This window comes from Papio anubis, chromosome 5, assembly GCF_008728515.1.
Source record: "Papio anubis isolate 15944 chromosome 5, Panubis1.0, whole genome shotgun sequence".
Classification (NCBI taxonomy): Eukaryota; Metazoa; Chordata; class Mammalia; order Primates; family Cercopithecidae; genus Papio; species Papio anubis.
Window position 1 is genome coordinate 124,738,136 of NC_044980.1, and position 25,290 is coordinate 124,763,425.

The 25,290-nt window shown below is 48.8% G+C and overlaps 1 protein-coding gene across 7 annotated transcripts in view; it reads right to left on the reverse strand.

Annotated features, from left to right (window-relative positions):
- The window catches only part of ACSL6 (acyl-CoA synthetase long chain family member 6), a 227,912-nt gene that overhangs the window by 17,269 nt on the left and 185,353 nt on the right, over positions 1–25,290 (reverse strand). For 4 of the 7 annotated variants that reach the window (XM_021939178.2, XM_021939172.2, XM_021939177.2 and 1 more), the window contains exons 3-16: positions 23,894–24,008; positions 23,148–23,212; positions 22,462–22,563; positions 21,860–21,959; positions 21,124–21,302; positions 19,919–19,951; positions 18,520–18,571; positions 9,930–10,003; positions 8,180–8,257; positions 6,555–6,689; positions 6,010–6,144; positions 4,836–4,931; positions 3,410–3,482; positions 1,220–1,308 (exon numbers count right to left, since the gene is read on the reverse strand). In XM_021939178.2, coding sequence (XP_021794870.1) covers positions 1,220–1,308; positions 3,410–3,482; positions 4,836–4,931; positions 6,010–6,144; positions 6,555–6,689; positions 8,180–8,257; positions 9,930–10,003; positions 18,520–18,571; positions 19,919–19,951; positions 21,124–21,302; positions 21,860–21,959; positions 22,462–22,563; positions 23,148–23,212; positions 23,894–24,008 — 1,326 coding nt within the window. Of the gene's footprint in view, positions 1–1,219; positions 1,309–3,409; positions 3,483–4,835; positions 4,932–6,009; positions 6,145–6,554; positions 6,690–8,044; positions 8,123–8,179; positions 8,258–9,929; positions 10,004–18,519; positions 18,572–19,918; positions 19,952–21,123; positions 21,303–21,859; positions 21,960–22,461; positions 22,564–23,147; positions 23,213–23,893; positions 24,009–25,290 lie in introns of all 7 variants that reach the window. The other 3 variants (XM_021939173.2, XM_021939174.2, NM_001169032.1) reach the window with 3 other exon arrangements.

Consider the following 25,290-nt stretch of genomic DNA (forward strand, 5'->3'; position numbering starts at 1 on the left):
CCTCCCCATCTTTCCCCGCTGCCCTGGCCACCCTAGGCCTTTGTCATCTCTTCTCCCTCAGGAGCCCTCTGGCCTTGGCCACATGCTGCTCTGTGACACTTGATGGGGACTCATCACAGATATTGATGGCTGGCTGATTCTACCAGGGATGCTTCAGCCCCCTGCTCCATTAGCAGGCAGTCATTCCCACTCACTCCCATGGAATGAACAAGTACAGGCCAGCTCTATCTACTCCATCTGGCCTATTTGTAAAGGGTCATATTTCTGCTGGGACAAATCACACAGCAGTAGGCCATGACACAGTTAGGGGAAAAAATGAATTTTTACAAAAGTTTGGGGCTAGGCATGATGGCTAGCACCTGTAATCTCAGTGCTTTGGGAAGCCGAGGCAGGAAGGATTGCTTGAGGCCAGGAGTTTAAGACCAGCCTGGGCAACACAGCAAGACCCAGTCTCTACAAAAAAAACTGAAAAGTTATCTTGGCATGGTGACACATGCCTGTGGTCCTAGCTACTTGAGAGACTGAAGCAGGAGAGCTGCTTGAGCCCAGGAGTTTGAGGCTATGGTCTTGAGTTCAGTGGACTATGTCCACGCCACTGCACTCCAGCCTGGGTGACAGAGCAAGGCCTTGTCTCTACTAAAAAATTAATTAATTAAGGACCGGACACGGTGACTCACGCCTATAATCCCAGCACTTTGGGAGGCCGAGGTGGGTGGATCACGAGGTCAGGAGATCGAGACCATCCTGGCTAACACGGTGAAACCCCGTCTCTACTAAAAATATGAAAAAAAGTAGCCAGGCATGGTGGTGGTGCCTGTAGTCCCACCTACTCAGGAGGCTGAGGCAGGAGAATGGCGTGAACCCAGGAGGCAGAGGTTGCAGTGAGCCGAGATCGCGCCACTGCACTCCAGCCCGGACGACAGAGCGAGACTCCATCTCAAAAAAAAAAAAAAAAAAAAAAAAAAATTAATTAATTAATTAATTTAAAAGTCTGGGAATTCCAAATCTTGATTTAGACCAGCTCAGTCCCAGCACTGGCTCTTGGTTGCCTCATAAACAGGAGAGGAGATGCTGAGTTGAGCTGAGTCAAATTAATCAGTAGTTTAAAATGACTTTATACACAAGGCAAAAGGAAAATCATTCCATCCCTACTGTTCTTGCTTGTTTTTACTCACTACACGTAGCAGCCACAGGCATGAATGGCTAAATCCTTGTTTACCTCTCCCTCTCCTTTGCAGGCCCAATAGTTCAGTTCCTCAACATCAACGAGCTTGATATGATTGCAGGGAAGCGGTGCCCCTACGTGCCCTGGAACACCGGAGCAAGATGGCATTTGTTAGTGTTCAGATCCGTTTTAGCACTGAAGATGTTCCCAGCCCCTTAAAATCTCTGAGTGGCCAAAGTGGGGAATTATGGATGGAAAGTAACATACCTTTAAAGGGGCATTTGTTACTGGCAAGTGTTGGTAATAAAACAAAGTTCTGGAGAAAGCAAAGGCCAACCTCTGCCTGGGCATTTGTTTTACATCTGATTCTTAATGAGCAGGACAGGCACACCTGGCTCAGCACCAACATGTACAGGGTCCTGGGTTGGGCGGGGGGGCACCAACCACAGGGTCAAGATTTTTGACAACAGTGCCCACATTAAATCATTTTCCCCATTGTCAGATCACACGTCTTGGTTTGGGGATCATAAAATATAGCAATCACTGCTTTTCCTCTAGCCACCAGACTGTTGATTAATGTGCTGGAAATCTAGAAATCGTAAGCTGTGGATTCTGATTCAGTGGGTTTGGAATGGGACCTGAGATTCGACATTTCTTACAGGCACCAAGGTGATGCTGCTGCTGGTCCCACACCACATGTTGAATAACAAACATATGGAAAGCTGGGATGAAGAAACTTGCCCCATGAAAATAAGACTCCAAATTCTCTTGGTCAAATTTACCACAAAATTACATCTAAGTCATTTTTCTAGTGATTGTGGTTGTTAGATAATTCACAGGCAAGTTGGAGAGGTTTTAAGCAGATGCTAGCCAAGGTCCTGAAAGAAAATTGAGCCACCTATATGAAAAATGAGACTTACCACCTTGGTTTCTCTTTAAAAAGAGAGGCTGTCAAATCTTTGACAATACTATTCAAATATATCTATCCTCATACACAAAAGCCTTTTCAAGTCTTATGGTAAGAGTCAAGTGAAAAATGGAAAAACCTCGGCAGTGTTTACATAGGAAAATGTAAAGGATGACTTGAGAGGGAAGAGATACATGTCCAAAAGGAAGGGATACATGAGGGTAGATACTGGAAGAATCTGCTCTAAATCCGGTGGGTAATCCATGGGCTGCCTACTACAGACTTGCTTCCCCTTTTGCTGAAAACCACTCAGCAAAAGAATCCTTCAGGATACTGACTTCCTCTCCAAGCCTGGGGCCACTCTTTGTACTTAAGTTTGCTCAACTACAAACTGGAAAATTTTAGGATGATGTGCATGTGAAAGAAATATACTGTTTAATGCAATATTATTTTCAGAGTACCTTGAGATAGTCAGCAGAAACCGGATAGGTGGATTTTAAACTGAAATCATATTTGGCCAAGGTAAGTACAGAAGCATTTTTTCCTTAGTCCTGTCTTTTAAAATTGTGGTTGAATAAAGCCTATTTTGTAAATAAATTATTTAATCACTTTGCTGCTGGCAGATCCCACAGGAACCACCTTTGGAAATCTTTTTTTTTTTTTTTTTTTTTTGTCACAGGTTTTAGTATTTTCCTATTTCTTTTATAGATAAAAAGAAATTATGCACAAAAGAAGTAATAGATCACAAGATACAACTCTGGATGGAAAAATGTTTATAATATCAGTATATTGGATTTTTATAGATTCTAGATACTACATGGCCTTGCTTACAGTATTTTAGAAAGAAGGAAGCAGGCTATGAATTGGACATGATGTGTAAAGGAGAGGCAGGTTCATATTGGCCAGGGTACTGTTTCTTAAAGGGCTATTTTAGAGACCCTTTGAAAACTACGTTCTCCTGTGATATCAATGTCTCAAAGGTAGTGGCAACCTCAAAAAGGAACAGCTCTCATCCACACCCTCATTCTAAGAAGATTCATCCTTCAGGGCCAAGTGGAAGCATGGCTGTAGTGGGTAGCCCATGGATTACTCACCAAATTTACACCAGATTCTTCCAGTATGCTAAGGATGAATAAGAAAGGGAAAAACCTCAACAGTGGTTACAGATTCACAATGCCACAGCCCAGACATAACCACCATTAATGTTTTTCTTCTCTCTCTTTTGCTTTTTTCCTAAGTACCCGTGCAAATTTACTTTCCATGAGGGAGTTTTAGAGCTGGCTGCTTTTACTCCGCAGTGCCTTGCAAGCCAGTCTCACATCTCTAGCCTGTCCTACCTGAGGTCCAGTCGCCAGGTGTGGTGAAGGTACATCCAGCTGTGCACTCAGTTTGGCCATAACCTTCATAAACCTTCAAACAAAACACAGAAGCCACACTGTGGGCACACACCCTCCAAGAGCTGACTGGCCGCCCCTTTCAGACAGCTAACCTCCCACTGAGAGCATCTGACTGCTTCATGATCAGGGAGGTGGAGGGAGGGAGGTGCTCTGGAGGTAGATAACTCCAGGTGAAGCTGAACACAGACAAGAAGCATGGCCACATTCTCTTGGAAGAAGTGCTATTTTTCTTTTTTTTCTTTTGAGATGGAGTCTCACTCTGTCACCCAGGCTGGAGTGCAATGGCACGATCTCGACTCACTGCAAGCTCTGCCTCCCGGGTTCATGCCATTCTCCTGCCTCAGCCCCCCGAGTAGCTGGGACTACGGGCGCCCACCACCACGCCCAGGTAATTTTTTTTGTTTTTAGTAGAGATGGGGTTTCATCGTATTAGCCAGGATGGTCTCGATCTCCTGACCTCGTGATCCACCCACCTCGGCCTCCCAAAGTGCTGGGATTACAGATGTGAGAAGTGCTATTTTTATCACAGACACTTAGTAGATAAGGTTATATAGTTTAGGGTAAAGATTTCTGACCTATTTTCAACCACTGGATCTACTTTTCATCTGGATAATAATGAATTAAAGGTAAACATTTTAAAATCTACTTTGTGTTTTATTTTGGCTCCATAAGCTATTCCCCTCCAGAGCCCCACCTGTTTGCATGAATACACCATGTGGAAGTGTCTGGCTTTAGAAGTGGTCAGGCCATGCTGATGTGGAATAGGAGTACGGTGAATAAAGACTAAGGCTTCTAGAGCAGAAAAATTTAAGCATGCACAATTATGAAAAAGATGGGTCTACTTTACTTAAAATCTGTCAGCCACAACCACATTATGATACGCTACATATGTAGAAACTTAATAAATATAAGTTGAATGGAAAATGAAAAAATAAATCTTTAGAGATGACAAAACATAACAGATCAAATAACACATAAATGGGCTTTCTCCCTTGTTCTCCTTTTCTGGGTTGCAAGATATTTTGCAGGCTGAAGAAGGTAGAGATGCAGCATAGGTGTAGTACAGATTCTCCAGCACATTGATGATCTATCTATGGTTTGTCTAATCCCTTTTGCCCTTTGTGAAAAACTTCCAAAGGTCCAGATAAAAGAATTTCCCAGAGTGGATAAACTTGGGTTTTCCAGAATGTGGCAATGCCATCCTGGCTTTCACTGGCTCTGAGTTTTTTCCTCCTCAGAGGAGGGAGCTTTTATCTCACAAAAATCTTGCCCCCTGGTTCTTTCTCTGAGCAGTAGAGGGTATAGTAGTTTTCCTGCCCTAACGTACTTCCTGCTGTTCCCAAGGGAGGACGCACAATGACAATACCTGGCACCCTAGAGCTGCCCGGAGAAATCCCAGAACTGTTGGTGATGCGGGGGCTGCTCCAGTAACGATCATCCGCACACACCCACCAAGACTGGCCTGTGGGAAGAGAGAAGAGCTGCCGAATTTTGTGATGTCTGAGATGGTGTCCAGCCCATGTGGGTTTCATCCAAGGTCAACATCCAACAATTGGGTCCTACCTGGATGCTAGGGCTGGTATCAGAAAGAAGGCCTGAGGTTGTACAACACATGAGCTGAGGAAATTCCTTCCCTTTCCTAATGATAAACACAATCAGCTCTGTAACTCAATCCACCATATGGCCAATTATTTTATGCCTTTTGAGATAAGTACCATTAGTCTGGATGGCATTCTATAATATTGGTTCTTCTTCCTTCCTTAAAATACACAGCTGTTCCCTCACTCTTCCATCATTGGCAAGAATCCAAAACAATTACTTAGGACAATTTCTTCCAATTTCCATTTTAATGGCATTGCCTTTTTTCACGTATAAATCAATACCATGCTTTATTTACTATACTGCTGAGGACAAAGAATACTTGAAACACTTTGTTTATGTAAGTTGAGCCAAGATATTTTAAATATTAATTTTCATAACTAAAAATAGAGTAGCAATAAAAAATGTATAATGCTACTAATTAACTACAGATTCCTTGGATAATGCAGAGCTTGAAAACTTTTGAGGAGGTACAGAAATGAGTAATTCAAGATTGGTCTGGTGTGGGAGATATTAAAGGGACAGAACACAGGAAAGAAAAAGAAGATTTTGAACCATTTGGCTAGAACCATGCTGCTGGAAAGCCACCATGGCCAGGATTACAGGGAGGGGCAAGAGAACCTTCAGGGCCCAGGAGCTTCTCAGTGGAGCACTGACCTGACTACCCAATGGCAAAGCCACATTGTTGCCTGTGGAGATCAAGGGACCTACTATCCACAGTAGGTTTTCTTCTTGCTCATCTCAAATGTAACGTATTTCCAAAAATCAAAAATGTTTAAGTTTAAAACTTCAATTATAGCTTAAGCTTTGATTTCATAAGCAAATGAGTTATTATTTCACACAATTACAGGGCACTGGGGGATGAACTTCTCCAGTTCTCCTGTAAGGTCACCCGTTAGATACTTAGGTGACCCTCTACAATCACTTGTTCATTTTCTTACCTGAATCTTATTAAAGAAGAGTTCATCCCAGATACTATCATTCCTGATGATTCCACTCCGCACCTCGGCCTGCTTACGCTTTGCTGCAAACTCCAGGAGCCAGCGCTTTAATGGTGTGTTTGCCTGGCTGAAGATCTGAGGAACACAAGTTGGAAGCAGCTGTCAGGGCCTGAATGTCTCAATTCTAGACATATCCCCCAGGAATAAGGCCCAAACTGGCCAGAAGAGAAGCCATGTTCCATTTTGCCCCTGCAGGAGGTCACTGAATGTATGACATTGAGCTGAAGGTTAACACTGCCAGGGTCCAGGCATGTTGTGAAGATGGAAGTTCCTGGAAAAAAAAAATCTCTCCCACAGGGGTTTTTGGAGAATAGGAAGAAAACAGGAGAAGGAAGAATGAGAAAGAGTCAGGAACTACAAGAGAGGAAGCAAGTTCTAGGATCTGGTGGTGGAGGCATTGAAAGCCTGCCTGGGGCTCCAGACCCTGTCCAAACAAGCAAATATGCAGCCCCTCAGCCTGGCTGAAGACTCCCTGCAGAGCTCACCTTGTCGTACATCCGGTTCAGCAGTCGTGGGACCACAGGGAAGATGGTGGGGCATAGAGCCTTCATGTCATCTGAGAGGAGGCGGATGTCTCCCTGGAAGAAGCCAACGCGCCCTCCATGGCAATAGACGACAGACTGGAAGGACAGGACAGGAAGGGAGGAGTCCCTTAGGGTGGTCACTACTGGCTATAGTCCAAAGCTGTCCAAAGTGCTGCCCTACATGGAGGGCACCCATGACCCCCTGACCCAGCTCTGGCCACTGCCATGAGACACTGAAGAATGCTATCTGAGGTGACCCCCACCCCCTACCTTCCAACTAAGTCCCACTCAGGCACAGGGAGATGAAGCAGAAGATGGAGAGGAATCCTGAGCCTCTGGGAGATGCCAAAGCAGCCATTCTCACTGGTATGTGCCCCCTCACCTACTCCCAAACCCTGGGCATGGGCCTCCCTGGGGACTCAGGTCTTTGAGATGAACTACAGCCTACTAATGGGTCTGCTCTAGGTCTTAGAGTTGTTGGATTTCTCCAGGGAATTCTGGGAAGGTGAATGTGTGTAGGTCCCATGAGTACTGGAGATGCTGCTGAAGTTGGCTATGTGTGCTGTTTAGTGGGACGCCAAGGGGGAGCCCCTGAGTGGTTCCTAATGGGACTAGGAGCATGCCAGGAGCCTTATATATACCCCTTTCTTTAATGCTCATAACAACCCTATAAGGGAAGTGGCATTTCTACAGGTGAGGAACACAAAGCTCAGAGAGGTTACATGACTTGCCCAGGGTCACAAAACTAATTTACAGTAATTGCTGGCATTGAATCCAGGTCTGGAAAGCCGGAAAGCATGCTCTCCAGATGCCAGGGCCTTACCTGCACTATTATATAAGATCTCTTCCAAGGCAAAATGGGAAAGTCCTAGAAGACACAGTTTTTTCATACGCTGGTCCCTTGAGTGACACATATATGGAGAATTCCTTGTCTCCACAATCACATATGGATTCCTCCTCCCGCTCCCTCTGTACTTCCACAAGGCCTGTCTCAGGGCCAGCCTCAGGTCAGTCCCCATCTGCAGCCTGAGGAGCCATGCCAGTTTCATTCCCCAACTTTACTCTATTGTTTTCTCTTTTAGGAGTCTGTGAATTGTAAAAGTTATGGAACATAAGTGTTTTGGTCATAAATGGAGCTGTACTGCACAGAGCTTGAATGGTAAAGCACTTCTGCAAAGCTGCAATGCTCTCTGAGAAGATGCTATCAGCTGGGGTGTCTCTCAGCTGAGTGTGTCCATGGGTAAGACAGGGCAGGCCTGGGGGCTTCCCTGGAACAATGCTCCCAGGAGCGACAGGTGGGGTGGCTAAGGTCCTCTGAGCCCTCTGACCCCTATGGTACCTTCTGAGGACAGGGCAGTTTGGTCCTACTTCATGCCACCAGTGACAAGTGACACCCACTAGGGTCATGGGTTCTAGGCACAGAGTGTGCCTCCCTGATGCCAGGGCCTTACCTGCACCATTCGCTCAAACATGTGTGCTAAAGGCAAATAGGAAATGTGCACATCCGCACAAGTGGGAGCCCACTGACTCTGTAAGAAAAAAGAAGGAGCCCAGGCAAGGCCCCGTCAGTCAGGTGGGCGTCTTACCTGGATTACTCTCTCAAACATGTGAGCCAGAGGCAGGAAGGAGATGAGCACATCGTCCTGTCTCGGAAAGATCACTTTCTGCAGGCGACGGGCATGGGAGACAGAAAGGAAAGAAACACTGACAGGAAGACGACAAGAGAATCATAAAACAATAAAGAGAAAATGGTCCTGGAGGGCAAACAGGAAGAGAGGGAGGGGAATGGGAGTGGTGAGGACAGAGAGAGGTGAGATGAAAGAGAGAAGAAATGAGAGAGAGAGGGAAAGAGAGAGGGAGGGGGAAGGTGCAGAAAGAAGAGAGACAGAGAGACAGGGCAGCATAGGAAGCGGAGTATTAGGTCGCAGCGTCAGTGGGTCTAGGTTATCTGCAGAAGCAAAGAGCCAAATGAAGCACACAGAAACCAGCAGAATGGGCTCCGCAGGGAAGTCTCCTCTTAGAGGGCCTGCCCCTCACTTGCAGTCAGTCGATGCCAGCCCGGCTCTCTCCCCTTCCTCTCCACACCTGCAGGACCTGCCCCACACCCCATTTCTCCAGGCTCCCTGGGCCACCTGGGCAGGGATTCAGAAGGTCTTGGCTAGTCAGCACTTTCTAGTCCTTGCAGAGAAAGGGGCCCAGAGACTCCCAAGTCTGTGCAACTGTGGCTGGGGTACGAGCCCCAGCCAGAGGAGGAGACAAGGCCAAACCCCAAACAGTGGCTGAGCCTGGCCTCATAAGCCATCCCTGGAGCCAGGGCCTTAAAGGAGAATACTGACAGGGAGCCCTGCTGTGCCCCGCCAGCAAAGGGAGGGCCCAGGACACATCTCACAGATGGGACTGACCCTAGGGACAGGGGCTACTCCAGCCAGGAGAGCCCCGTACAAGGTTTGGGATCCGGGTGGGCTGTGCCTCCAGGCACTCTCCTCTGCTGGACTTCCCTGCTCTCCACCTCTTTGCAGAGGCCTTCACTCTCCTGTGCTGGCTTTTGGGCCAGCTTGGGCAAACCTTGCTCCTGACCTGGGCTCAGCCAGCAACTGTCTCTCACAGTTTTCTACTAAAATAAATTGTCTTTCACAGTTTTCTACTAAGTGTTTGGGGCACACACTCCATAATGTCATCTGCCATGAACGTGGAGAGTGACTTTCTCCACAGCGGAGAAAAAGCCAAACTTTTTTGAAAAGATACACTCCTTTATGCTGAAGGAAACTGCAGGACATACTCACCACTTGTGGGAAAAGTCCTCCTTTGTTAGCCAGTTATAAAATGCTAACATGTTTTAGTCAGGCCAAGATATCAAAGCTTTTTTAATTTTAGATTTACCTTTAAGTACAGCCTTATAAATTAGCAGTTGTCGTTGTTTCTCAGACTCTAGTAGTCCTTAAACACAAAATGACTGAATTAAACCCTGACCTTCGAAAAACAAGTTATTAAGGATTACTTTCTAAATAAAGGTACACACAAAACCATAGCTATATCAATTTTCTAAGTTCTTTGAAGTTAGAAAGGAAAAATAGGTTTGCATGCTTTTCTTTCTGGGATCTTAGTACTCCCAGAAATCAACTGAATATTTATCGTATATGGATCATTTCAGTATTTGGAGTGAAAAGTGATGGTAAAAGTGGGGTTGCTCTAATAAGAACAGAAACTCCTGCCTGTGAATGGCAGCCCAGATTACATCACGAAAAAAATAAAAAGAAAACAAACAAGTAAAAAAATTCTCTGAGGCTTGAGGTTGTCCTCAAGAGACACCTGCAACAGTAATTCTACTTTATTCACCTCTGTCACTTTCAGAAAGCCTGAGAAATCAGCCACCACGTTCCCATGGGTGAGCATCGCACCTTTTGGGTTCCCTATAAAAAGAAAGCAAGAAGTCAAATTAGTTGGAAACTCAAGGGCCACTTCTTGAAAACAGTGCCCAAGTTGGCAGTCCCAGACACCCAGGCTGTCCACCCAAGCCTCTGGCCTTTGTCTTCAGCCACCTTTAGACTTACAGGCAGATGAATGCTGCTTCAGGGCCTGCCATCCTATAGACATAGCCTACCATTAGGCTCCCAGCAGCATGGGACCAGGAGGCAGGTGACATGGCTGCACAGGTGGGGTGCCTCAAGGCCTGAAGGGTGAACTGCTTGTGGTCTGTGCCTTATCCTCTCCGGTCTCCCTTCAAGAGGAGAGGCTCTCAGCCCCCAGGCCCCTTACGTACAACAAGGGCTCTGTACTACTCCCTGGGCCTGAGCGGGGCTGATCTCCTGAGTCCAGCAGCCAACTCTGATGGCAGAGGACTTCTCTGCTGCATTTGGCACCTGGAAAGGCCCCAGGCTCAGGCCAGGCTGGAGATCCAGAGGGCTGGGCAGCCCTTCCTGCCTGCTCCTTGGCAGAAATGGGACACAAATATTCTTGCTTTGTTTTGATATGACCTTTCACTACTGCTCGTGAGGCCTGGTTCTCTGGGCCCTTGAGGAAGCCAGGGACTGCTAGGATGACTCAGAGGATAGAAGTGATCCCAGGCACAGAAGGCTGGGAAGGGTGGCCAGCTTGGCCACCATTTCCTGTCAGAGTGGATACAATCCCAAAGTTCCTGCTGGACAGATCTGACAGGGCTTAAATCCTAGCCTTGCCACTCACTGCCAGCATAACACTGGCAAGCCACTGTTCCTCTCTGTTTCCTTACCTATAAGATAGGGACAGTAATGCCCACCTCACAGGCTTCTATAAGATCTAAAGATATAATCTAGGTATGAAAGATGTTAAATTAGTTTCCACTGAGGCAGCCAAAGATGTTAAATCAGATGTTTCCACTGAGGCAGCAGATACAATAGCTGCAAAACACGAAAGTGAGGGGCCAGACTACATGCAGAATCTACCCAGGAAACATCAAATAAGCCAACATGTTAACTTTGCAACCCTCACCCTGAATGAGGCAATAAAAGGGCTGAGTAGAGACTAAGAGAGTGTTGTACTCAATGCCCCTGAATTGCTCACTTTAAAATGGTTGATTTTATGCTATGTGAAATTTGCCTCAAAGAGAGGGTGGGGGGAGAGACAGACCGACAGAGAGAGAGAGAGAGAGAGAGAGAGAGAGAGAGAATTTTTTTATCTTTGGAGACAGCTACACTGAGTCATAGCCCATCAAAAGGGGAGGAATGAAGGGTCCTCTCTCCCAATCCCAACCTAACACCCAGGCTAACTCAGCCCCTAATGGGACCACTTGAAGTGCCTGATTGTGCTCCCTGCAGCTGGGGGGCCAATGAGAAAGATGAAGAAGACTGTGGTTGTAAAAATTAAAAAAATAATAATAATCCCAGGGAGTCTGGATATGGAGTCTACAGAAGGAACACCAGTCTCAGAGAGCAGTGGTGGGAATGGTGGGGTGCAATAAGTCTTATCCACGAGACCAGTTTGCCAGAGCAAAAGGACCATCGCCCATAAGGGGAGACAATCAAGAGTACACCAGAGGCAGAAGCTGAAGTGGAGAAGGCAGCAGACAACCCAAGGAAGGGCACTGCCTAGATCAAGAGTGCTCATGAAGGCAGCCATCAAGCAGAGGGAGTTTTAGATATTTGCCCAAAACCATCTTTCAACTTTCATATTCCACTTATTTATTCTCCCACCCCACTTCAAACCTGGTAAGAGAGGGCAGAAACCTCTGTTAGCAAGCTGGGGGAGAAGGAAAAACATCAGAGAGGAACAGAGGAGAGGAGGACCGTGCCCTCCTTACCAAGACTGCAGCCAGCCCTCGCTTGGGAGAGGAAGGAGTCTCCGTGAAGTGTACTGATTCCTATTTTGGACTGACACTTGTAATTCTGAATTAAGACTGTGTTTGTGACTTGCAATGTCCATAGGACTTTTTATTACCTGAGAGCGACCAGAAAAGGCACAAGATGCCTGAGTTTTTGCCCAGGAGCAGAAAAAGACCTACCCCCGCAGCACAAATTTAAAGGCACGAATGGAGATAAAAATAAAGTTGTTCTCATAATTATGTCCCAGGAGGCCTACTTGTTCAACTTACTAGTGACCCATTTGTCAGAGATAAGAGCATCAGGCATGGCCCAATCTTTGAATTCAAGAGACAAGACGCATCTGTTTGACTGAAATGTATGGTGGATGGGACTTTAACCTATGCTCTGGCACTTCCACCCACATTGCAAATCACAGAGGTGATTCTGGGGACACAGAAGATTATGACATGATTTAAAAAGTTACATTTCTCTAATAAATAGCTGTCAAAATATCTTCCTTTTGAAAAGAAAAAGTGCCATAGGGTCTAATTTTATCTCTGCCTATCCTTCTTTCATACTAATATCTTTCCTCAAACCCAGGCCCAGATTAAGAAATATCCAAGTTGTCTCATATACAAATCCCACAGAGTACCTGGGCCCATAGAGTATTCTGAGTGTCACCTAGTAATTTCTTCCCATTGACTCTTAGGATCTGGAAGTTTCTAAGGAATATCTCCCAAACACTAGGTATGAAATCAGAAGTGTCATGAAATAGAGTTCTGTGTTACAAAGCTTTGGATTTGCAAGGTTGGCTGACTTGTTCATGCTTGATAGAACTCAGGGTGAATGGTGTAAGAATCTCAAGGGAAAACTGTCTTCATTGATTAAAAAAAAAAATTCTAAAGCTTCCATTCAGTTCAAGCCAAAACACATACAACAGCAGTAGTTATTCAACTCCACTTGGTTAGATAAGCCCTTTTCTTCTCCAACATGATGAGAAAAGTTCATGTCCTTTAGTTTTCTTGTGGATATGAATGCCATTTTATACATGTCTAATGGCCTATAGAATTTTAAAACATTCCCAGACATGCCCAAATTATTTCTTTAAGTTGTCTCTACGTGTGGTCCCCAAGGATGAAGAAGAAGTGAATGTTGGCAACAAATTGTGGGGAAGACTGAAAGGTTGCAGAATCAAATTGCAGAATTTTCCCTGGTTTTCTCTTTTTCTGGTGCAATGTCAGTAAGAGATGCTGGCTATCCAGGCCACCAATGTCTCAGCAGTATGAGACCCACTGTATTTCCCATCATCCCCTCATAAGCTGACCATTCTTGTGCTTAATTTTCTCTCTAGCCACTGAAGAAAAACTCTCCAAGTGTTAGATTCTGCCAATGACATTTTGGCTTTGGTCAGTGTTCCTGGGCAGGCCTCCCATGGCTATTATGTAGAAAAGAATTTTGCTGGGTGACGATCTGCCCTGGTTGGATGTTGGCTCCAAGTGACAGCAGCTGCAGATAGAGTTGAGCTCAAGGTTTCTCCTGCAGGGGTGGAAGTGGGTTTGGGGACAGTTCTGGGCCACCCAGCTGGGGGATTCTGGCTGCTTGTTTCTGCTTTTAAATAGTCAAAAGTGGGTTATAATAGTTACTGGTGACTGAAATTCTCTGGAAGTTTCATAATGCAGGTAGAGTGTTCGTCTTCCTGCTAAAGGCTCTCAAATCTTTAGGTCTGAGTCTTACTTTTATCAATCCCATATCCATCAATTTTTTAAAAATCAGACTTGAGGGCTAGTAAGAATAGAAATAATAACTATAATAGTAGCCAAGTATTCAACACCCACTAATGTTGGCACTGTGCTGGGCACTTCATACATGGTAAATCAGTTATTTCTTGAAACAACTCTATGCAGTAAGTTAAGTATATTCATCTAATACCCAAGAAAACAAGCTTAAGAGAGATTAAGTAATTCTATAGCTGTAGAGTAGGAGTGCTGAGATGTAATTTTATGTCTACATTCATACAGGTCTTGAACCAAATAGCACAAAACAAATAGGTCATGGTGAACATTTTCCCCAGAAAGCCCACCTCTGAGTAGCCACAGTTCTGGGGCTGATAGGCATTTACATGCTCAGCTAAATGACTGCAGATGCCTGGGCTTTCATGGGCATCCTCAGTTAGAACAGAAGGGATGCCCCAATTTGAATGGCCTCCACCCCCTCAGCCTCCCAGGCCCATAGCCAGTGCTTAGAATTGATCCCTCATGCTTTGAGACACTTTCATATGACTCCAGACCTGTGGCACCTCCCCTCCTATCTTCCCTCTCATCCCTGCCTCCCTTCCTCCCACGCTGACTCCCGTGTCCCTCCCTTCAGGCACTCTCCCGTCAAGTGCTTCAGCTCTTGGGACTCCCCAAGGATCCCGTTCTGAAAACCCCACCAAGCCAATCCAGCTGCCAACCTTCCCGCTCCCTCCACAGCACAGCCCGAGGCTCATAGCCTCTGTCCCAGAGGGGCTCTCTTCCCAGAAACTGTCAACACATGCCCCCTTTAGACTCCTCTCACCCTCAGCCAGGACTCTGACTCCCACTCCACAAAGGAGGCAGAAGCTGTCAGAGGATTCCCCACATCTTCCTGGCCTCCCAGACTCTGCTCTTACCCTTTCCTTCCTAGCAGGGCCATCTCCTCCCTGGTGCTTGGAGGCCTCCTCTCTCCCTAACCCACACCAAAGCTTCGGGGGCTTTGGTGCTTGAGCATCCTCTTCCTTTCCTCTGTCTCCAGTGGCCCCTTCTCAGCTGTAAGAAACAATTTCAGAATCTCCAGAAGAGCAACAAACCTCCCCCAAAGCCCTTGACTCCACCAGCTGCCAATCTCACTCTCTGCCATATCTTCATAGTCAACTATTAAAAAAAAACCCCACCAACTTTCTCCTCAAGTATAACACACACATGGACAAGTGCCCAAATAAGTGTAAAGGTCAATGGAGTTTTCCAAAGTGAACTTGGCTGTACAACCAGCACCCAGATCAAGACATGGAACATCACCAGTGTCCCAGAGGCTCCCGTATCACCCTTCCAGGGTGCCATTATCCCAGAAGACATCCCCTATCCTGATTTGTAAAACCACAGGGTAATTTATGATGTTTTATAATTTTATATGAAAGAAATCATACAATCTTTTGTGCCTGGTTTCTTTTGCTCAACATTGTGACATAATGTTCTACTGTAAGCAAATAAGCATTTGAATTATTTCCAGATTTTGACTGTTACAAATAGCGTTGCTATGAACATGATGGAGCATGCCTTTTGGTGGCATGGCCAAGCTTCTTGAAAGAAGTGCACACATGCTTGTACTGAATCAACATCTTTACTTTCCATTCACTCCTCAGTCCACAGCAACCAGGTCCTCCACCCCATGCCCCAGGACCACTCTTTTTTTTTTTTTTTTTTTTGAGATGGAGTCTCGCTCTATTGTCCAGACTGGAGTGAAGTGGCACAATTTCGGCTCAATGCAACCTCCGCCTCCTGGGTTCAAGCGATTCTCCTGCCTCTGCTCCCGGGTAGCTGGGACTACAGGTGCCTGCCACCACACTCAGCTAATTTTTTGTATTTTCAGTACAGATGGGGTTTCACCATGTTAGTCAGGATTGGCTCGATCTCCTGACCTCGTGATCCAGCTACCTCGGCCTCCCAAAGTGCTGGGAGGACCAACCTTTGTCAAGAGCACCAGCAGGTCATTTCATGGTGACATCTTCCAGTTACAACTTAGCCACAAATGATGCTGACAGATCCTGTTCTCCTCTAGCCTCTCCAACCCCTCCTGCCTGACCTCTATTGGGAACTCCTGTCCCATCATCTCCCTCATGCTCGTGCCCCCAAGCCCTGCCTGGGGCCCTCTCTTTTCCTCTCAAAACTCCCTCAAAGCAGCGTGTTCTGTGCTACCACAATGCCTCCGCACATGCTCTTTCTCCTGCCGGGAATGCCCTTCCCTGGCTTCTACAGCTACCGATCCTTCAGGACTCTGCTTAGACTGACTTCCTCTGCAAATCCTTTCTGTCCTGCTGTACTGACCTCTCGGTGGCCGGGTACCCCATGCAGCAGGGATGCAGACCTCAAGGCAGTGACCACACCATATTGTAACTGCCTGATGACACAAGCTGGGAGTTCATGGGTGTAAACCTATGTCTTCTTCATCCCTATGCCCTCGGCCCCTAATGCTAGGTCTGATGCATAGTGGGTACTCACAAAAATGAGCTGAATGAATAAATATAGATGAATTCAAAAAAGACTGCTAAAAACACATAGACTGGAAGTTATGTTTTTAAAAAACACTGTATTTTCTTTGCTGTGAAGACAAGGTATATGAGCTCACAAGGATAAAACATCCTAACTATCATTCAAGGGACCCAATTTCCCAAACTGGGCTGTGCTACACCCACATATTGTCTTTTCTTCAGATGTGGGAGTGGGTTCAGATTCCAGTTCAGCTAACAGTTATTTTGAAATGAATAGCAAACCACATGCCCACCCCTCAGCCATCACTGGGTACAGGCAGACCACAAGCTCTCACCACCTCCCAGACCTTCTTGGCCTGAATAGGGACTTCAAAGTACTGACTTATTCTAGGAATCTCCACAGATTTTTCCACCGCATGCCAAGAAGGAAATCTTCCTGGAATGATTCCACCAGAATCATGGGCCAAGTGTCAGGTTCAGATTGTATTTTCCATCTTTCCCCACGAAAAGAACAATGTGGCCCTTGATAAGGCTGGGAGCCAGGACATTTAGCTTACATTTAAGGGAAGCTGTATCTGGGCTGTGACGCTGAGGACACACAAGGCTGATGTGCCCGACAAGAGGATGAGTACAAGAGGCACAGCACGGGCTTAGCCTGAAACCAAGGAAATCCAAGTGCACAGCCAGGTGGGGTGATATCAGGCCAGAGCCCTGCTCACTCCCCCAGCTCTGCCCAGGCACCAGCCATAGCTTTGGAGTGGGAGGTCTGGGAAAGTAAGTCATAGCCTGTGTTTCGAGGCCCACACATTCTGCTTCCGCCACACAGAGCTTGAGCAGGATGGCTTAGCTTCCCACAGTCTGGAAAAGCACTGGACAGGATGTCTGCCCTCCCCAGCCAGGCAATAGCACATTTCTGCATCATGAAGTTTTTCTCCAGATCCAAGGGCAATGTTTATGACCAAGTGACCTGTTAAAAGCCTGAAGGCACACTTTGAAGGCAGGTCCAAAGGTAAGGCCATAGCAGTGACCTGCTCTCCAAAACCATGTCAGCAAAAATTCACATTGTAAAACTCAAGACAAAAAGACATTGAAAGTGCTCTTTAAAAAGCAACATAAACCTGAAGGGCATTTCTGAGTTCTGGGTTGGCTCTGGATATCAGCCTGTGGAGAGGAAGGGCTGTGTTGTTATTTTTCTGACAGAGTTTAGTAGAATATGGTGGAAATCCTTGAACCCATATGACTTAATGGTAAAAATCGATATTCAATAAAGCGTTATTTATCATGATCCACTGACATGAATAATCCTGGTTATAGGGCTGGTCAGAGATCTGCCAAATGCCTTAGAGGCTGCATCTGCAGAAGGCATGCAGCGCCCCAGTTCACTGCCCACTGAGAGCTGCCATCAAGATGGGCCAATCCTCAGTTTGGAATAAGAAGGCTGGAGACTTCCTGCCCATTCAGGGCAAGGCAAGTGACATCCACGTCATCAAATGAGATGGAAAGGCAGCACTGGGAAGGGCCCTGGCCTGGGAATTATGAGAACAGGGCACAAGTCTTGGTGCTTCTACTTGCTGATGGTGTCCCCTTGGAGGAAGCAGGCTTGGTGACAATGCTGCTCACCTCACAGGCTGTGCTGAGGCCCCAGTGGTGCAGAGAGAGGGTGGACAGCATGCTATAGAAATGCAGAGGGTTGTCCCTGTGCTGTGTCCTCTTGCACATTCTGCCTCCCCCAGGAAGCCTTCCTTGATTATTCCTGCCACTGTTGATGTGTGTTCTCCTCTGTCAACTCCAAGCACAGAGGGTGTCATTTCTGCTTGTGTGCTTTGCCTGACAGCCTTGCTCATGGCACACCAGCTCCAGCCTGTGGAGCATCTGTATTATCCTTTCACACACTGCCCCATCTCCCACTTGGCACCTTTAGCCACCCTCATGGCAGATGAGAAATTGGGGATACTGGTGGCAGAGAAGTTAAATGACTGGCTCACAGTCCCCCAGCAAGTGGTGGAGGTAGGACTCAAACCAAGGCTCTCAGACGCCAAACCTCACACTCTCTCCCCAGTCCCCAACACAAAGGCCAGGTAGAGGCAGAAAGCAGGGGAGTGAGAGCTGTTTCCCAGACAGAAATGACCCCAGTGAGAAAGGACCTCCCTCAGCACATGATCCAGCTGCCCATGACTCTGCTGACTCAGCTCTGGGAGGTGCCAAGCTCTCACACTAGACGTCCCAATGCACACTGTCCATCTGCATCTGGCCACTCTTATGCTGGGCACTGGGAGGTGCAGGAGGGACCCAGTGTCTGGAGCCAGGCACCAGACAAGGCTCAGCCCATTTCAAACAGGGCATCAAAGACTCCAGCAGTCACCTGCTAGGCCACCAGGGAAGGGTGCAGGTAGCCGTGGCTGGGGATCTGTGTGCCTCTGCTTACCTGTTGTGCCGCTTGTGAAACACACAATGGAGAGGTCATCAGGCTGTGGGGGCTGCAGGGGTGAGAAGAGGAGTGTGTTAGGGAGACCCAGTGTGGCCAGCCAGGGCCCAAGATGCCTGAGCTCCCCCACCAGCCAGGCCCATGTGTATGCTGTATATGGGTGTGAGCATGTGTTGGGCACGCCTGCATGCTCCTGTGTGCTGCACTCAGAAAGGTGGGCAGGTGAGCACTCAGGAAAAAGAAAAAGAAGCTAAGGAAACCTAACTGGGGTGTGAACACTAATCTGTCCCACCAACTTCATATCTGGTCCCACTGCCTCCCCTACTTGAGTCTGGGCTGAATTATCCTAGGTGGGATTGGGTTGCAGTGGCCACATCTCAGTCTCTGTCAAAGCTCTGACCTTTCTAGTGGATGTGACCCAGTTTCCTCCCTCCTTCCCATGTTCTCCCAAGTATCTGGGGTTAAGTTTGGGAGCATGTGTGGCTCGGTCACTGAGCTGCTCACTGTGTCACCAAGGCTGCTCTGCATCAGCCCTTGCCCTGGCACTGGGCACACAGTCTGGGGTCACCAGAAGGAGCCCACCAAGTCTGATTGCATGTAGAGGATGGTTTCCCAGAGGAGGTGACCGTTGAGATGGAAGGGCAAGCAAGATTTCTCCAGATGAAGTGTGGGTGGGTGTTTTGGGGAGAGGAACCAGCCTGGGCACAGGCAGAGGCACAAGAGACAAAGGGTGCTGAGGGATGGGAGAGTGGTTCTCTAAGACTGAGCCCTGACGTGTGGGAGATGGGCAAACACCAGGGGCTACCCATGCAGTGCCCTGGGAAGCCGGGGGTGACCTGCTCAGGCCTGTTTGAAGGGAGAGGGAAGGACTGAGCTGGAGGGAGGCCTGGAGGCCAGATGGCTTTTAGAAAGTTGAAAACCCCCACATGGCCCATCCCAGGGGCAGCTGTCCTTACTGTGGCTCAACCCCAGGAAGTATCACATGGGAATGACACACAGAAAAGTTCACAAAGCAAAAGACAGCAGATGCCACAAGGCCATTTGGCACAAGAGTCCATTTCTGGTTCTGTTGCTGCTTCTGTCTACTGCATCTTCTGGAGAGTTTGCCATATTCATAGGGAGAAAATAAGACTTCCCAAATAAGTTACTTGAAGAACCAAGGGTGGCCACGATTGGCAGCTCTTTTTTCTCCCTCCCAAATACCTGACTCCTGTTCCAGGTCCTTCCCTGGGTCCTTGGCCCACAGAAGTCCTGGACACCCAAGTGGGCATTTCCTGGCTTGCACACAGGAGTTTCTTATTAACACAGAGGTGCTGGTCTGTGCACAGTGAGGGACTCTGGAAGGACAAGCCCTGCACACCATCTTACTCAGTAAAGACCTGAAGGCGGATTAGCTTACCACAGGAGCATGGTGATTCTCTTGGCCACAGTCCTGAAAGAAGAAAATGTTGTTTTTAAATGCTCAAAATTTCTCTCTCTCTCTCTCTCGCTCTCTCTCTCTCTCTGTCCCTCTGTCTGTCTCTGTCTCTCTCTGTCACACACACATACACTACACACACACACAAAAAAAAAATCAGAATAAACAGCTCAGTAGGCCTCACTCCTGCATCAAGCCCAGAGTTTAAGATTCCAAAGAGGTCACTGAGGTGGTCATGGCAGACACGACCTCAGTGGCCTCTTCTCAGACAGACGTCTAAGCCTGAGGCTCCTGGGAGACAGGGAGGGTGACTAGAGATTCTAGGCCACCCCACACATTACAGACAGGGAGCCTGAGCCCCAGGGAGAGGCTAAGCAGTGTGCACATGCCAACTGTGTGATGGCAATCCGGGTGTGAGCATGTTGGGCTTAAAGTGCTCTTGGCACAGCTGGGCACATGCTCAGGATGCAGCAGCTGGGTGGACTAGGCTTCTGGATGAGCAGTCAGTGCTGGTGGGGCAGGTGGGGGCTACCAGTGTAGGTCAGCTGCCAGTGCCAGGGAGGGGTACAATGCATAGGCATTACCAGTACAGTGGGGAGCACACAGGGAGGCAGGAGGAAAAGGAGGGCCTGGGGCCTAGATCCAGTAGGGCATAGTGGGGGGTCAGCGGCTGCTGGGCAGGGCCTGAGGCCTTGGAGGCCAGAATGTCCTGTGTCACCCCAGCAGACCACAAACTGCCACCAACCTGATGTCTCTGGGGAGGCCAGGCACAGAAACATCCGTTCTGCTGGCCGCTGGGGGTCTGGATCACGGTTGCAAGAACCTCTCCCAGACTCCTGGACCTACGTCTCTAGTCCTCAGACGCAGACAGGCTAAGGCTAGCTGGAAATGAGGAAGCTCCAGAGGCTGCGTGAGTACCTCTGAGGTAAGCTGGCACCACGGTCCACCAGTCAGCGCGTAGTGGATTAACTGATCCAGCCACAGAGCCTATCTCCCAGAGGATGCCTGTGGGCACCAACCCCACCACCCACCACCAGCCCTTGCAAAGCCTGCCCTGTCTGGACACTGATATACCCTGGGGGCCCAAAACAGCCACCCCAGGGCATGAGAGGGACAGATAACCAGAAGTTCTGACTTGGTGACCAGCCAGCGGTAGCCCAGCAAACCGCCCAGAAGCAGACCCTCACCTCCACGGCCTGCATGGACTTAATGACCACCCCGCACTTCTGCCCTCTCTCTTTCAGGGCTTCTTCAAATGGGTCCATGAGGATAATCAGCTTGAGGCCTGGAGTCTCCTTCCTCTCCACATGCTCTAGCAGAAGCACAGCCTTCTGAGGTTTGTCCACAATCACGGTGCTGATGTCCGCTGCAGGGGGCCATCAAGGAGAGTCAGACCATGTGGGCCCAGGCCATGAGTGCAGGCAGCATGTGCCAGGCAGCACTTCCATGGGCTGTGTGCCCATAGCTTATGTATAAACAAATACATAAGACAGGCCTCACGTACAGAGGAATGTGCCATGGGCCCTAGGCGGAACCAAGGGCAGAAGGCCAGGGAACCTCTTCAAGCAGATTCCAAGCTTCCCTTTGTTCCAGGTTCTGCCCCCATCATCCCAGGTCTGCTTGAGATATTTACCACCCCCTGCATCTGTGCAAAGCTGTCATGAACTTCAGAGGGTTGTACCCTGTGTGGAGGGTGCTGCAGAGGTTCCTTCTTGGCAGCTGAGCCCTGTGGAAGGAACCTACAGGTGAAGTCTGACTGGGGACAGCTTGACTCAGGAAGCCAACTCAGGACCCACAGTGTAAGCCCCTAGTATTTTTTGAGAGCAAAGTGCCTCTTACAAGTGTCAGACAATCAGCATAACCTGAGAAACTGGAGGCTAGGGGCCAGCTGCCAGTGGCAGGGTGGGGTGGCAGTGGGCTTACCTGTATTGATGATGTAGCGGATAGCTCCAGGGCCCAGGGTGTCATAGAGTGGGACCACCACCATGGAATATGTGTAGCAGGCCAGCTCCGCAATGATCCACTATGGAGACACACAAGGCAGCGGGTGGGGAAAGAGGGAAGATTAGAGGGCTGTCCTGCCCTTAGGCCCAGGTAACCAGGGTGCCTGCTCTAAGCCCTATGCCTGTGGCAAGGAATCCATGAGGTTAATGGGTTGTGTCTGCTTACCCACAGCCTTGTGGATCAGGTCTGTCCCAGGGAATTCTGTAACTCCCGGATTTCATGTCCAAACTGCCCCAAGGACAGCTCCACAGCCCGCATGAGCCTATTCCTCACGTCTTTCCTCCCCACTGGCTCAAGGGGCAGCTGTTGGTAGAGCTGGGTGGGGTGTGGATGGAGTGTGACTGGGGTGGCCAGTGCTGATGAGGGGTAGAGCCAGGGTTGGAAGAGGAGTGGTGGCATAGCCCAAGGGTTTCTGTTTTTTCTTTTGTCCTGGGCCCTACAAACAGTGAAAGCAGGACTATTCCATGGTAGCCAAGCCCTACCCCACGAATCCCTCTAAACCAGTCAAGGTGGATGCTCACCTCTGGCCGATTTTGTGCAAAAACACCAATAAACTGATCGGTGCATGCTTTACAATTGTGCTGGAGAAGTCCAGACCCCAGAAATTCAGCCCGGTCGGCCACCTGCACACAGATGTGGGGAAGTGATGAGAAAACAAGGACTCTTCAACAGGGGAAGGAGATCCCCAGGAGGCATTCTTTTTTTTTTTTTTTTTTTTTGAAATGGAGTCTCGATCTGTCACCCAGGCTGGAGTGCAGTGGCACAATCTCTGCTCACTGCAACCTCTGCCTCCCGGGTTCAAGCAATTCTCCTGTCTCAGCCTCCTGAGTAGCTGGGATTACAGGTGCATGCCATCGCACCTGGCTAATTTTTCATATTTTAGTAGATACAGGGTTTCACTGCATTGCCCAGGCTGGTCTCAAACTCCTGAGCTTAGGCAATCCACCCGCCTTGGCCTCCCAAAGTGCTAGGATTACAGGCATGGGCCACCACGCCCAGCCAGGATTCTTACAGATCTGAGGGACCTCCCTGACTCCCAACCCAGGTATGCTGGAAGTCCTTCAAGGCTGTTGCCAGGAGTCTGGCAGACAGGCCAGGGAAATAAATGACCCTCCAAGACCCAGCAGGTGCCCGCATCCCTCCCTACCTGCCCTGAGTGCCAGATCTGTATGGGTGGCCAGGGTGGGGCCTGTCCTCTATCACTCACCTCCTGGTAGGACAGCCACTGGTAAGGCTGGTTGGGCTTCCTGAAACCAAGACAGGGCCCATTCCCTGCAGAGAGATAAGAAAGCCTTGTGCCAGGGAGGGGTCAGAGTGGATGTGCCACCTGCGTCCGCCCATCAGAAACCTGGATGGACATCCCATACTGTAGTGTGTCCATGGGCCAAGTGAACTTCCCTCCTGCACTGCCAGCTACCTGTCTAATCTGCTGAAGCCCAAGAGGGCCCAAAGTACACAAGTATGGCATCACCCCAGGGATCAGGGAGGTCTGAAATGGGGAATGATGCAGTGCCCAGTCCCCACCATAACTTGTGTGGTGATCCCTGTTACAGACCCAAAGGATACAGACACCTGGGGGCCACTGGGAAGAGGTGGTAGGCTGCCTCTCTTTGCCTCTTACCCTGAGAGCACCCAGACATCTCAGAGGTTCAGGTTCAGAACCATGCCAGCCAGTGCTGACAGCTCAAGGCTCCCCAAGAGTATAGAGTGTGGGCCAAGAGATAGCCTAAGGTCAAGCTGTCCCAAGGGCTGGAACAAAGCTGAGGTCAGCCCTTTAGCCATATAATGCAGTTGCTTCTCTGACTGGTAGGAGGAAGGCCAGGAGTAGCTTCTCTCCACTGAACCTGGGGATAGCTCACCGGCCACGTCCCTGGTATCATGCTTGTATACCCATCCTCGCACCCACTCAACCCCTATCACATAGCCCCTCCACACCCCCACAACCCTTCTCACCTGAGATGCTAAGCCCACGGCGGAACACCTGGTACATGGTCCGGGCATCATCATAGTAGTGGGTAAGTAGCTGAGGGCCAGACCCAATCACAGATCGCCGTGCCCCGCCACTGTCCTACAAGCCAAGCACCGGCCAGAGAAATTGGCTGAGGCAGGTATGGGTGCCAGGAAAGGGCCGCAGCATGCACAAGGCTGTACACAGCTCAGATGTACAACCCGTGCATGCAGTTAGCACTGTGGCATCTGTGTGCCCACGTACACATGGACTACACACACCTGGACTGTACACACTCGATCTGCATGTAGCCACACTCCAACATAGTTGGCTCATGCATGAAGGCTGGGTATGCCAGTGTCCTCACATACAAACTCCACACACACATACAGCTTTCTCACAGCAGATCAGCATATACAGAATGTCCAGAGTTTTCAGTTACTGTTCATATACACCCATGGCTCATCCATACAACACAGTGGGGAGTATTGGCTGGATTCAGGAACAACCTGCCAAGGTATCTCCCATCCCATCACCTACTGCTATGCCCGAGTTAAGGATCAGTTGGGTGTGGTGTTAGCTAAGAAGGCTGCCACCCATCATTCATGTAATGATGTGAGTTAGAGGACTGTGCTGAAGGTTCTGTCCCAGACACAGAGGCCTAGGAGGCTAGGAAGGGAGGACAGGCTGAATTATGTTCATGTGCAATGAGGGAGGAGAGGCAGGCAGCAAGTTCCTGGGACCAAAGAGGCACGGCTGCAGAGTGGGAAGGTGGCAAACGCCCCCGGTGCTGGTGAGTAGGGTGAAGAGCCAGCCTTTTCCTGCCTCCTCCCCTTCTACCCTGTCACCCCTCCCCAGGGGCGAGAGTTTCACAGCTCTCCAGTATCACAGCTCCACCTCTTCTTCAAGCACTATTTGAGCTACCCTGGGCTGGGCCAGAACCTGCCACCTCTTGGAACAGCAGGTCTAAGGAAAAAAACATCTGTGAGAACCAGAAAGCAAACAGCCAAACTCAAAACCACAGGGAGCTCCCGACTGTTTTGGAGTGGAAAGTTCTGCTTGGCCAGTGCTTTCAAGAACCAAGCCCACCTAAGACCTGCAAGAGAAGCTGGGACACATCCAATCAGACCCAGTTGGCACCTGGGCAACAGATATGGTACAAGGAGAGACTGTATGCCATTGGGACAGAAGAGGCTCAACAACTGGGCATGTGTGTTAGCGAGCAGCTGCCAAGCTGGGCTTCGAAGGATGCACAGGGGTTGCCGGGCAGAGTGAGAAGGAGAGAACAGCAACCTGGGCATAGGCAGCATCACATGCAAATGCACCAGCAGGAGGCACAGGTGCGTTTGGGGAACTGTAGGCAATTCATGGAGCTCCAGATGGCAATGATCGGGGAGGAGGC